We start from the raw sequence: 12940 nt of genomic DNA, 5'->3' as shown, positions 1-12940 counted from the left end.
TCATTAGCCATTGGAAGGGGCTGCCCAGGGAGGTGGTGGAGTCACCATCTCTGAAGGGGTTTACGAAAAGACTGGACATGGCACTTAGTGCCCTGGTCTGGTTGCCATGGTGGTGTCAGGGTGATGGTTGGACTCGATGAGCCCAGAGGGCTCTTCCAACCTCAGTGATTCTGGGATTCTGTGAAGTGCAGCCGCAGCGGGGGACGGGGAGATGGGCAAAGATGGGGCAGCGCAGCCATGGGATGTTACATCCATGGTGGAGCATCGCCTGGTGCAGTTGCTCCTGCATGAAGGGAAACCTTTTTACAACACGCCGCGAGGCTGGAGGGCGCGTAGCTGCTGCCCAGGGTCCCGGTGTCTCCCCGAAGGTCAGTAACCTGATCGCGTCGGAGATCCTGCGCAACGAGGAGCTCAACGCGCGGGCGAGCGCCATCGAGAAGTGGGTGGCGGTGGCGGACATCTGCAGGTGCCTGCACAACTACAACGCGGTGCTGGAGATCACCTCCTCCCTCAACCGCAGTGCCATCTTCCGCCTGAAGAAAACCTGGCTCAAGGTCTCCAAGCAGGTAGGGGCCAGGGCCGACCCTCGTCTGGGAGGCAGGGGAGGGGTTGGTGGGCGGTGGGACGGCGTCGGGGTGACATGGGACACGTGTGTTATAAAACCATTATAAAACTCTACAGAAAATAGAGTCAGGTTTTGGTGGGGCTTTCCCAGGAGGGAGGTGGTGCGCAAGCAGGCCAGACCCTGCCTTGCTGTTGGGTTGATTCACGTGCAGCTAAAGAAACCTTTTCTAGAGTCGTAGCTGCACGCACACACACAGGCGCTGCTTTAAACTGGATTTCTGGGCTCCTCAGACCGAGTGTGGATGAGCAAAAGGAATTGTTGTGTTGAGTTGTTTGGTACAGACGTGGTGCAGAGCCTGCCGGAGCCCAGGGGCTGCCGGGCCAGAGCCACTGGGTGGGCTCCTCTGAAGGGGAAACACCATCTTTTTCCCTGCAAAGTGATAAACGTGTGAATTAAAACAGGCGCTGGTGAAGGCGAAGGTGGGAGGCAGGGGGAGGAAACCAGGGCACAGCCTGACCTTAGCATGTGTTGGAGGAACTTTGCTTTCAGGTGCTTGCTCAGCTCCTCTGGATGCCACGAGGGTGCTGCGGGCAGGGCGGGATGGGGCTTTCCTGCAGGGCCTTCTCCAGGCGCCCCTCTGGGTTTCTTGCAGACGAAGGCTCTGATCGATAAGCTACAAAAGCTGGTGTCGTCGGAGGGCAGGTTCAAGAACCTGCGGGAGGCGCTGAAAAAGTGAGTGAACGACGATTCTCCTGCGGCTGCTGCTGCCGACCGTGGGCCGGGGCCCCTCGGTGCCTGGATCCCAGCGAGCACGGAGCTGGGCAGCGTGCCAGGGTGGCTCCCGGGTGAGAGCGTTGCACAACAGGGCTGGAGGTGCTGCAAGAGCAGCCGCCCCGCACCCTCCCGGGGCCGGCAACGGGCCTCGCTGCCCGTGCGCAGCTTCCCCAGATCTTGGTGTTCTTGGTCCCGCGAGCTGAGGAGCCCAGTGCCGTGGGCCCAGGGTGCTGAGCTGCCCCAGAGCTGGTGCGTCCCCATGGGTTTGTGCGTCCCTGCGCACGGGCTGTGTCCCACCGGCAGCGCACCGCGATCCCCCGCGGAGGCTGGGCTGGGGCACGGCCGCAGCTTGTCCTGCCCTGCCCGTGGGGACGGTGGCTGCAGGGTGCGGCCCAGGGGACCAGCAGCCTTCCCCGGGAGAGGCTTCTGTCTAGGGTTCCTGTGTGTTAGAGAGAACCCTTCACATTCTGCCAGCTGCGGAGGCCGACCCTGCTCCCCGCTCCGAAGCCCCGCAGTAAGGCAGTTCTCTTTCTCATTTGTTTCTGGCTTGCTGCCGAAGTTGTGACCCTCCGTGCGTCCCCTACCTGGGGATGTACCTGACCGACCTGGCGTTCATCGAGGAGGGGACCCCGAATTACACTGAGGACGGCCTGGTGAACTTCTCCAAAATGAGGATGGTGAGTGGCCCAGCCCCGCTGCGGGGGTCGGAGGGAGCGGTGGCTCGGTGCTGGCCAGGTCCGTGCCCACCCCACGCGGTCCCCACAGCACCAGGCAGCCACACGTGTCCCCCTGCGCGTGGCCGGGGTTGTCCCTGGTGAGGGATGTGCCTGGAAGGAACAAACACGCCCTTTCCCTCATGCTGTGGTTGAAGGGTGCGGACGGAGCGTGCGCCACTGGCTGCCCGTCACCCTCCCCGGTGCGGGGACACGGTGCCGGTGGTGGTGGCTGTGCCGTAAACAGCTCCTGTGTTTTATCTCCGGACAGATTTCACACATCATCAGAGAGATCCGCCAGTTCCAGCAAACCTCCTACAAGATTGAGCACCAGCCTAAGGTACGGCCGTGGCCTGAGAGCCACGCACTCCCTCTCCTCGTCTCCATCTCAAATCACGGCATCTCAGCCTTCCATTTCTGGCAGCTCTTTGGGGAAGAAAAACTCCTTCTGTAAGAAATTTAAGACAGAACACACTAGCAGGAGCAGTGCAGGTGTGGGGGCTTGTGTCAGGGAAGGCATAACGGAGGGGGACGGGTAGCAACCTCCCTGCTCCTCTCAGCATGCGTGTGCCCTGCCATGCAGACCACAAAATGCTCAGCGCCTGCGTGGTGTTGCTGGCAGAGCAAGAGGATGCGGCTTCCCACCGTCCAAGCCTTGGCCAGAACAAGTCAGCACTGGCCCCCTCTGTCCCCCCAGACCCCCGCGGGTCGCTCCCACCAGCCTGCACACAGCTGAGTTATCCTGGCACCGGCTGAGCCCACCCTGGAGGCAACCAGCAGTAGGTGCTTGGGGGCAGCACCCCCTCCCCGGGCTGGGAGCAGAGCACGTCCCACCGCCCCCGCAGCCTGGCGCTGGGTGGCCTCTGCCTCGTGGCAGCCCCACACGTGTGATGAGATGGAAGATCTCGGCCGCCCTCGCGCTTCCTCTGCCGCAGCACTGCGGAGCCACCCAGGAACTGGGCCGGCTGCCGGGGGGTTTCCGCTGCCTCTGGCACAGCTGTTCTGCAGCAGCAGCAAACCCCGCTGAACCGGCGCTGCCCGCAGCCCAGTGCCCCGGCTGCCGTGTTGTTGGCCATCAGGCTGGGCCAAACCACCCTCTGAGGACACCGGATTCCGCGTGCGGTGGCAGGAGCAGCCCAAGTCCCTCTGGCCCGTGGCCCCTGGCCGGGCTGGTGGAGGTCGGGGAGCTGCGGGCTCTGATTTTAGCCTCTGCAGCACTGGGCAGCCCCAGCCCTGCCCTCTGCACTGCCCGGGGCTGGGCTCACACTGCAGCCGTGTCCCAACCGAGCACCCTGGGTAACCCCTGCCTCTTCCCAGCCTCTCCTGCTCAGGAAGGGGACCCACCTCGGTGACAGCAGCCCACCGCCCCGAGGAACCCGGCTGAGCACGGCCAATGCTAAGTGCAGCAGGGAAGGGTAGCGCAGGGGGTGCCGTGCGTGCCCGCAGCTCGCCCTGCTGCCCTGCAGAGGTGGGACACACTGTGCAGAAGCTCCCGAGTGCTCCTGGGGGTGATGGGGTGAAGCCCTGTCTGGGGTGATGGGGTGAAGCCCTGTCTGCGCTGCTGGCACTTCCCGGGCAAAGGCTCTGCTGCTGGCTGCTCCTTGCACCGGCCGGCTCCAAAGCCCGGGCATGGCGCCTTGCCCCGGCACGGGCTGTGCCCCCCTTTGGCACACACCACACTGCTAACAAGGCCAGAAAGTAATTGGGGAAAAATCCACCAGGAATTGCGAGCAGGTTTTCTGCTAGCACCAGAACAGACGTCCTGCCCCGGCAGCAGCTTTCCTGCCTTCCCCACTTAGGTGGTGCCTCAATTATCAGAATTTTGTGTTCTCAACAGGAGAGAACTTTGTGGCTGACCAAATAGTACCAGGGAGGAAAACTAAGCAAGCAAAACAGAAGAGCAGCCGAGGGCTGTGAGACCCTGGCCTAGGTTGCCCAGAGAAGCTGTGGCTGCCCCCTCCCTGGCAGTGTTCAAGGCCAGGTTGGATGGGGCTGGGAGCAACCTGGTCTGGTGGAAGGTGTCCCTGCCTGTGGCAGGGGGTTGGGACTGGATGGGCTTTAAGGTCCCTTCTAACCCAAACCATCCTGTGATTCCTATAACTAGGCGAGACTTTGCAACCCTGGGATGAGAAAAGCATGTGCCGTGCCTGTGTCGCTCGGCAGGAGCGGCAGGCACTGCTCTGCCACTCGGTGTTTACTGGCCAGGCCTTTCTCGTGTCCCAGTTTCGGTGTTTATCGTGGGCTGCAGCGGCGGTGGCTCCTGCCCGTTAACGCTTCGGCTCTCCCGTTTCCAGGTGACGCAGTACCTGCTGGACCACTCCTTTGTGATGGACGAAGAAACCCTTTACGAAGTTTCTCTGCGAATAGAGCCCAAGCTGCCTTCCTGAGGCCGGGCCGTGGCCGGCGGCTGCCCGTGTACACACGCTATACCATACTGTATATATCTGTTTCTCTTGGACGCCCTGGAGTGACTTCCACGTCTGTGCTTCTCCGAGCAAACCGCCCCCTCCTCCTTAGGCCGCAGTAGACCTCGCGTAGGATTTCCCGCATCGTTTAAGGTTTCACGCATCCACACCTCGCTGCAGTCCCGGTTTCTTTTCGATGATGTTATTTTTGTCATTTGTTCTTCTCGAGGGGGCTGGCGGTGGGGCAGGGGAACCCCGGGTGTTCCCGGGGGGCTCTGGGGCAGCGCGGAGCAGCTCTTGCTCAGGCAGCGTGGGCAGTAACGGCCCTAAGGCGAGGGAAGAGAACACGGGAAGGTTTATCCCTCGGTGCGGAGCTGCCCTCTCTGCGTGCCCCCTGCTGCCCTCGGGCCCGCCGAAGTCCCCCCGCTGCGTACGGCTCCTGACCAGCTTCTGTGGACATGCTCTAGACCCGTCTTCCTTGTGACCGCTCTGAGTAACCTGATGTAGAGTTAGACCCAGATGACCGAGTGTTTTTATTACATATACTGTAATCCTGTCTAACCACCTTCTAGCAGGAATATAGTAATGTAGTGCTTATTCTGTGAATATTACCATGTATTTTTTACATTGTACAGTATATAAACACAGTTTAACTTGGCAGTGGCAGGCATGCTCCACTCTGACCACAACACTTTGCTGTAAGCAATACCTCGTGGTATGAGAATTCTCTTTCAAGCCCTAAAACTATTTCAACTTACAGCTTGTTTGGAAAAATATTTCCATTTTTTTTGTAAAAATATATGTTTCCTGATTACCTCTTGCTAATAAATCTATTCTATCTCAGGGTGAACCGGGACTTGGGGTGTTTTTATCGGCGGGTCGAAGCCGGACCCGCAGACATCACCCCCCCTCTCCCCGCCCCGCGGGGACGCTCCGCCCCTTCCCCGCCCCTTGCCCCGCTCCCGGCGGTGACTCGGCCCGGTTCGGCTCGCCTCGGCCCGGCTCCGCTCGGCCATGGCCTGGGCCCTGCTGCTGGCCGCGGCCGCGCTGCTGGCGCCCGCCGCCGCCTGGGCGCCGTCCGCCGAAGGTAAAGGGGCACCGGGAGGGAGGGGGTGGCTCGACTCGGCTCGGCACGGCTCGGCTCGGCTCGCCGCCCCGGGCGCTCTCCGGGCCGGGGCCCGCGGCTGGGCCGGGGGGGCGGCGGGGGAGCCGTGCCGAGCCGAGCCGGGGGAGCCGCTGACGCGTCCCGCTCTCTCCGCAGAGGAGCTGCAGTTCAAGGCCTGGATGCTGCAGGTAACGCCCCGGGTGCGGGGGCGGGGGGGACACCGGGGACCCCTCGGGGCGCGGCCCCCCGGGCTGGGGGGGGTCCGCTGACGCGCTGCCCCCGCAGAACGGCCGGCGGTACGGCCCGGGCGAGTACCCGCGGCGACTGCGCGTCTTCGTGGGCAACAAGAGGCGGATCGAGGAGCACAACGCGGGCAACCACAGCTTCCAGAGTAGGAGCCGCCCCCCGCCCCCCGCCCCCGGCCCCCGCTGGGCCTCGGGCCGCGGCGACGCTCCCCTTTCCTCCTCCTCCTCCTTCTAGTGGGCCTGAACCAGTTCTCAGATCTGACCTTCGCCGAGTTTAAGAAGCTGTACCTGTGGCGAGAGCCCCAGGTAGGTGACGGCAGTGGGGAGGAGGGGGCCAGCAGGACGGGGACCCCTGAAACCCACCTCGCTGGGTGCCGTGCCCTGTCCCGCTGCAGCCTGGGTGAGGGCGAGGGGACCCCCCAGCCCCTCCTCTCCCGGCTTCCAGCCGCCTCTGCCTCTTGACCCCGGCTCGAGCCGAATTGTTACTTCTGCCTCCAGCTTTGCGGGCTGATCTGTATGTTTGTGGGTAGACCTGAGGCCTGATCCCGGCTGTCTGGGGAGCTGGGGGCTCCCTCAGCCCCAGCCGCGGGGGTGCGGGCTAGCAGGGCTCCCCCGGGGCTGGCCCGGGTCTTCCCGGCTGGCACGGCTGGCATGCAGCGGGCCGGGGCTGCACACGCAGTGCGGCAGTCACTGCTCCCTCCACCCCGGAGAGGGCGGCCGTCCATGGGCCACCATCCCCATCCATGGGCCACCATCCCCGTCCATGGGCCACCATCCCCGGCACGGCAGCTTGCCGCAGGCCTCCCGCCTCTCTTGCAGAACTGCTCGGCCACGAAGGGGCATTTTCTGCGCAGCTCCGGGCCCTATCCCGACGCCATCGACTGGAGGAAGAAGGGAAATTATGTGACACCCGTGAAAAACCAGGTGAGGAGTACGTGTCACCGGCACTGAGAGCGGGCTGGGAGAGGGGCTAACTGCCGCGGGCAGGGCACCGTGCCGGGAGGAGGAGTGCTGGGGTGCGCGTGCCGCAGGGAAGCCGGCTCCCCCGGGACCCCCTCCGTGGCTGGGCCGGGGGGGCTGGGGCAGGGGGAGGCCATCGGCCCTGGGGCAGGGGCTCACAGAAGGCAAAGCCCAGCTGCCGGTAGGGAGTGGAAGCGCTGGCAGTGCCCTTCTGCCCTGGCCCTGGCGTTTGGGGGAGGCCGGTGACCCTGCGGCACGTTATGGACCAGTTCCTCTCCGGTTCCTAATGCAGGGCCCCTGCGGGAGCTGCTGGACCTTTTCCACCACGGGGTGTTTGGAGTCTGCTATTGCTATTGCGACGGGGAAGCTCCTCTCTCTGGTAAGAGATTTTCCTTTCTGTGCGCTGAGGGCAAGTCCTGCCCCGAGTTGTCCACTGGGGCTGCTGGCAGGGCCAGCCCGCTCCTGGCTGGGACAGCCACCGGCTGCGTGTTCCGAGTCCGGCTGTACGTGGCTGTGTGTGGCTGTGGCAGGCACCCCTGGCCCTGCAGACACCTCGCAGCAATTCACAAGCTGAGCAAAACTGCCCCGGGCTTGGGCAGAGCCCTTGGAGCAGGACGAAACCGGAGGGGCCGGAGGCTGGCGGGTCCCTGCGGCCGGGAGCAGGCACGGTGAGCTAGAGCTGGTGCTGCCAGCCAGCAGGAGCTCCTTGCTGCAAGCAGCATGTTGTGAGACTGTTTATTTTTAAGCTCCCAGAGAATTTATATTCTTGAAGAACTAGAAAGACAGTAGCCGCTTATATCACTTATTGGAATAGCTGAGGGCTGGGTGTGAGTGTTAAAAACAAACCTGACCTTTGAAAGAGCTCCCAGCCAGCGCTCCGGCGGGTGGGACGGTGTCCAGGCAGGAATGCCTCTGGCAGCCTGGGCCGCCGGCTCCACTCTGCCTCGTCCCACTCCCGGCTGGGTGCTCCCTGCTCACGGGGGGTGAAGAGCCAGCTGCACGGGTAGAACCGGCGCTCGGGTTGTGGTCTGGCTCACTCCAAATGCAGGTGTTGAATAGACACTGACTGAAAAACCTTCTCCACAGGCGGAACAACAGTTAGTTGATTGCGCCCAGGCTTTTAACAACCATGGCTGCAGCGGGTGAGTAATATAAAGTAATAAAAAATAGAAATGAGAGTATCTGATGTTCCATGACAGCCTTCCTCAAGGTCTAGTGTCGGGATCCTGGAATGGGTTTTGTTTCCGCTCGGCTGAGACGTGTCAGGGAAAACAGTTTTGGGTTTGGCTTCGTTTGCTTGTTTTAATTTCGGCCTCCCGAGAGGTTAGAATGTTTCACTGAATCTCCAGCGTTTCCTAATCTCTGGTGTTTCTCTTGTTTATTAGTTTTTCTTCTGATATTTGTTTGTTACGATGTCTTCTGACGCCGCAGTCACGAGTGCTAGGCTTTAACATGCCCAGGGAAAACAAGGGAAGTTTTATCTGTTGTTCTGCCCGTGGGTCAGGTGCTGTGAGGAACCCACAGAAACCTCTGCTTCCCCTTTGGTAAATTCCTACTGGCATTGCTAGAGAGGGCAGAAAATGAAGCTTTCTGAAACCTTGTGTTTTCTGTAAGATAAGCGGTCACAGGAATGTTCAGAGAGCTGAGAAAAACCACTCAGTGCTTTTTGGTTTTCTCTTGACTCCTCCTTAGTCCTCTCCTTGTGAGCACACCCTGATCACGCTCCCCTTTTCTTCCCTCTGCAAGATGTGCTCCCCGGAGGTGGCCGGGGAAGGAGGCAGCTGCTTGCTGGAGGTGTGGGTCCCTTGTCCTCCCCCGTGCTGCGTAGCTGGGGACCCCGGCCAGGCCGGCAGAGGTCACGGCAAAGCAGCGCTCAGCGCGCGAGGCTGCGGAGCTGAGCTGGCAGGGTTGGTGCTGTGGGGGCAAGGTGGCTTCAGCGTTACTGTCCTAATTAACCTGCGTTCTGGCTGTGTTGTCTTGCAGGGGGCTGCCAAGCCAAGCCTTCGAGTACATACTGTACAACAAAGGGCTCATGGGGGAGGACACCTACCCGTACCGGGCCAAGGTATTCCCAGCGCAGCTCAGAGGCACTTCTGCAGCGGCAGAGCAGGGTGCAGAGCGGGCTCTAACACCGCTCCCTTTCTGTCTGCCCAGAATGGCACGTGCAAGTTCCAGCCGGAGAAGGCCATTGCGTTTGTCAAGGATGTTATCAATATCACGCAGGTAAGGCCGCAAGGGTTATGTTTCTGAACTTCCAGGGCTGTGCCAAGCCTGACCTGGAAGGTGCTCAGATGCCCTGAGGCGTGCCAGGCTCTGCAGCGCAAGCTGCAGCCTGCTTGCTCTTTGGAATGGAGCTATGCTGGCGTGCACACTCCTCCTCTCCTGTGCACTCCTCCTCTCCTGTGCACTCCTCCTCTCCTGTGCACTCCTCCTCTCCTGTGTGCCATGGACGCCCTTGTCTGAAGGTGGCACCAATGAAGCGCTGTAGTCAAAATACAGGGACTAGGTCTCTGCCTGCTTCCCACAGCACATGCACCTCCAGACTGTACCAAAGTCTTGGTTCTTGTCTTTCAACAAGCACTTGTCTCCTTGCCTGCAAGCAGAAAGCTGGGGTTGGCATTCCCTGCTCTGCTCTGACTGCTGGTCCCGGTGTCATCGGGAGATAAATGACCCTGGGATCCTCTTCTTGCAGTATGACGAGGATGGCATGGTAGAAGCTGTGGGGAAGCACAACCCGGTGAGCTTTGCGTTTGAGGTGACGGGTAACTTCATGCACTACAGAAAAGGAGTCTATTCCAAGTGAGTGTTTCTGACCCTGGGAGGTGAGGGTGAGGGGAAGGTGTAGGGCTGGGATCACTCACATCCCCATTCCTCCTCCTTTGCGGTGCTCACGCAGGGACACTGGACTGCGTTTTCTTTTAAACAGAAAATAGCAAACAGGAGTAAACGGAGCCTTGATGTGCTGATTTCCCAGGGGGGTGAGAGTGCAGCACAGGGAGGAGGGAACAGTGTGCTTAGAGCCAATTTACTGCTAGGAGCCAGGCCAAGCTGGAGGCCAGACTGTATTTGGAACGAAACTCGGCGAGTCGGTGAGCTCAGATCCTCCCAAGCCCTGCCACAGAGCTGGGGGAGGCCTGTCCCAGGGCTGGTGTGTGTCTGAGCTGGGGACAGTGGCAGGGTCAGCCCAGCTGCTGCAGCTGAACACGTGTGGTTTACTTAGGGTAAGCCGCAGCCAAAGTCAGTTTTCTGTGGGACTGGGGCGGCCCTTCCAGCGCTGGACGTCGGAGGGGGGGTGGTGAGCAGTGCAGCTCACTGCTCAAATAACGTTTGCAGGTTGCGTTACTAAAGCAGGGGCCCTGCACCGCTGCTCTCCACGGGGCAGACAGGTCCCCGAGCACCTCGTGCCAGCCCCTCTCTGCAGCTGGACGTGTAGGAAAAGTAGCAGAGATGAAAAATCAGTTTGAGACACAAGGGACCTCGCAGGAGAAGGTCTCAAGTGTGGCGTCAGCTCAACAGCCAAGGCAAAAAGGCACTTAAAAGGATAGTTGTTATGTTTTGGAAAGACTGTGGAAGCAGCAGGATAGATTTCTATTAGGCAAGAAATGGGAGGAGTGCATGTTTGGAGAGAACTAGAAAAATACTTCAGAGTAATGAATCCTCAGTCACGTAAAACTGCAGGGAAGATTAAAGTGAGAGTCTAAGCACGAGTGATCTGCCCCAGGGAGCAGCAAGGGGAAGAGCAGGCAGCACTGCGAGTTCGAGTGGCTTTGCTGCTGCAATAAAGACTCCAAATAATCTCCAAGTTAACTGCCCGCAACAGGCAGATGGGCGAGATGCTTTGTAACAGGATTCCACTTCGAGGAATACGCCACATAAAGTTATCTTGTAGATTTATAGTCTAAGGTAGATTTAAGGTCAGAGCATATGGAATAATTGATGCTCCAGTGGCTTCAGCCTGTGCTCCCCAGACCAGCTATTAAGATTCAAGAAAAGTAAATCTGTTGTGGGGATTATCGATCTTTTAGTTACCTGCAATCTGAAAATGTTTAAAAATAGGTGCTGTAGAGATGGGAGCTTGTACCTTGTGTTGTCTTGTTTGATATCACAGGCAGCAACTTCTACCAAGTGCAACTTAAGAGCTGGAAATTCAGAGGAAATACAAACGTGTATTTAGACTGAGGAACTCGCTGTTCCCTGTGAAAAATACAGACCAGTACCCTGAACTTTGGGGCAGAACAAACCATTACTGGGATGCACTAAGAGCTTCTGGTTTTCACTGGAAAAATTCCTTTGCTCAGTTTTTTTCATTATAGCTCGTTCTCGTGTGACCAGGGGCTCAGATCAAAGGTGCACGTCGCCTGTCACCCTTTTCTTGGCTTCCCTCCCTGCTCTCCACAGCTGGAAGTTCAGGGTACCCATTAGTTCTTCTTGCAGTTGGAGCACAATCAAGAATGGTGACTAAGCCACAATTAATTTAGGCTGTTTTTTCATGTAACAAATCTGCATTATTTTTCCTTTGCAGCCCGCGATGTGAGCACACGCCTGACAAGGTGAACCACGCTGTCCTCGCCGTGGGGTATGGAGAAGAAAATGGAACTCCTTACTGGATTGTGAAGAACTCCTGGGGCCCGCTGTGGGGCATGGATGGGTAAGGAGGTCCCAGCGCTGCCAGACCCACCGCAGTCTCCCTGTCCCTGGTAAAAGGACAGTCACGTGCGTGGGATCCACCCACCCTCATCAGCCCCCGGGTCGCCCTTACGCTCCCAAGCTGAAATTTCGCAGCTGTTTCATGCTCTGGGAGGACACGGAGGAAATCACCCCAGGCTCGGCAGCGCAGGAGGCACGGCTCTGCAAACCAGTCCTGGGGTGACTGGTTAGAGCAGACCCCCAGATCCGTGGACCTGCCATTGTCACCAGGGGCTCGGCCAGCAGAGCGTGCAGAGCTGCCGTGCTGCTGGTTGGTGCCAGGAGAGCACCGTGCCTCTTCTGGGCTTACAGAGGAGTGAGTTTTCACTCCAGCTCCGCACATATTTCCAGCTGCAGGTGACATTTTTGGGAGTCAGGTGCTAACTCTGCCAGTTTGTGATATAAGGGGGACAGGGATAGCACTGCCTGGCTAAGGGCTGCAGTAACAGCTCCGTCAGAGGTGTTTGCTCCTTGTGCTGGCATGAGAAAGGAGCTTGCACATAATGAGAGCAGTCACCTTACGCCAGTGTCTGTCGTGCTGCCTCTGCAGGAGGAGGGAACACTCACTCATTTCTTTCTCTCTTTAGGTACTTCCTTATTGAACGTGGCAAGAATATGTGTGGTCTTGCTGCTTGTGCATCTTACCCAGTTCCTCAGGTGTAAGAGGAAAGCGCAGGCTGGGGAAAGTGGGCATAGGAAAAGGAGCGACTGATGGTGTCCTGATTTCTGAATGCTAAAATCAAGAAAGTGAGGACAAGATGAAATACCAGTCTGCTGAAAGTCGTTACCCGCAGCCAGATTCCTCCGCTTCCACACAGCTGCTCACAGGAGGAAGACCCGTGCCTCCTCTCCCCAGCCAAACGGGGAGCGCCAGCCTCCCTCCTCGCCCTGTCCCAGCCCAGGCCCCACACCTCTGCCGGGGGTGCCCGCAGCGAGGGGCTGCTGGGGCGGTGGCAATGCCACACGGTCACCCGATTTTAAGACGCTGCCTCCACAAAGCTCCCCCCTTCCTTAAGGTGGGTGTTTCTCAATCGTATCACTTCTAGGGATTTTTAATTTTCTCTGAAGGTGATTTTTCCTTTCTCTAGAGAAAGATGAACGCTGAGATTTGTATTGTTTTGTCTATTTTAATTAAATGTTTTTAGTATTTTTGTATATTTAATGCAAATAGAGAATAAATGGATGATTTTCTTTTATGAATCAATGAAGAAAGCAGGAGGCTTATTGCTAGCATATAAACACGCAATGGTGAGAGAACGCCGTGTCCGCAGGCGCCACTTCCCTTGTGTTACTGCACGCTAAAACCTGCCACTGACTGAATAAAGACGCCCCGTCCCCGGTGCGGTGTGTGCTCTCGGCGGCCCCGCGCGGTCCCGGCACGGTCACGGGTGGGAGCTGGGCCGTTAACTCGGTGCTTTCCCCTGTGCCGCAGCCGGGGCGGTCTGGGGGGGGCGCCGTCCTCCTCACACAACTCCTGCGAGCGACAC

The 12940-nt window shown here is 59.1% G+C and overlaps 2 protein-coding genes across 2 annotated transcripts in view; both read left to right on the top strand.

The window, feature by feature from the left end:
• Positions 1 to 4439, top strand: part of RASGRF1 (Ras protein specific guanine nucleotide releasing factor 1) — a 28981-nt gene extending 24542 nt beyond the window's left edge. Inside the window, exons 23-27 of the mRNA XM_068410514.1 lie at positions 369 to 566; positions 1218 to 1297; positions 1899 to 2016; positions 2324 to 2392; positions 4347 to 4439. Of these exons, the coding sequence (XP_068266615.1) occupies positions 369 to 566; positions 1218 to 1297; positions 1899 to 2016; positions 2324 to 2392; positions 4347 to 4439 (558 nt within the window). The remainder of the gene's footprint in view (positions 1 to 368; positions 567 to 1217; positions 1298 to 1898; positions 2017 to 2323; positions 2393 to 4346) is intronic.
• Positions 4440 to 5428: 989 nt separating this feature from the next.
• On the top strand, positions 5429 to 12794 carry CTSH (cathepsin H). The gene is made up of 12 exons (XM_068410503.1): positions 5429 to 5544; positions 5719 to 5750; positions 5848 to 5953; positions 6043 to 6113; positions 6627 to 6731; positions 7060 to 7146; positions 7854 to 7909; positions 8751 to 8832; positions 8922 to 8990; positions 9460 to 9566; positions 11290 to 11415; positions 12041 to 12794. Exons 1-12 carry the CDS (start codon positions 5472 to 5474, stop codon positions 12114 to 12116), a joined length of 990 nt encoding a protein of 329 aa, XP_068266604.1. The 5' UTR covers positions 5429 to 5471; the 3' UTR covers positions 12117 to 12794.
• The last annotated feature ends 146 nt before the right edge of the window (positions 12795 to 12940 follow it).

The sequence above is a fragment of the Nyctibius grandis genome, chromosome 11 (assembly GCF_013368605.1).
Source record: "Nyctibius grandis isolate bNycGra1 chromosome 11, bNycGra1.pri, whole genome shotgun sequence".
Taxonomy (NCBI): Eukaryota; Metazoa; Chordata; class Aves; order Nyctibiiformes; family Nyctibiidae; genus Nyctibius; species Nyctibius grandis.
The sequence above is the reverse complement of the archived record's forward strand: the minus strand, read 5'-3'. Positions and strand labels throughout refer to the sequence as shown.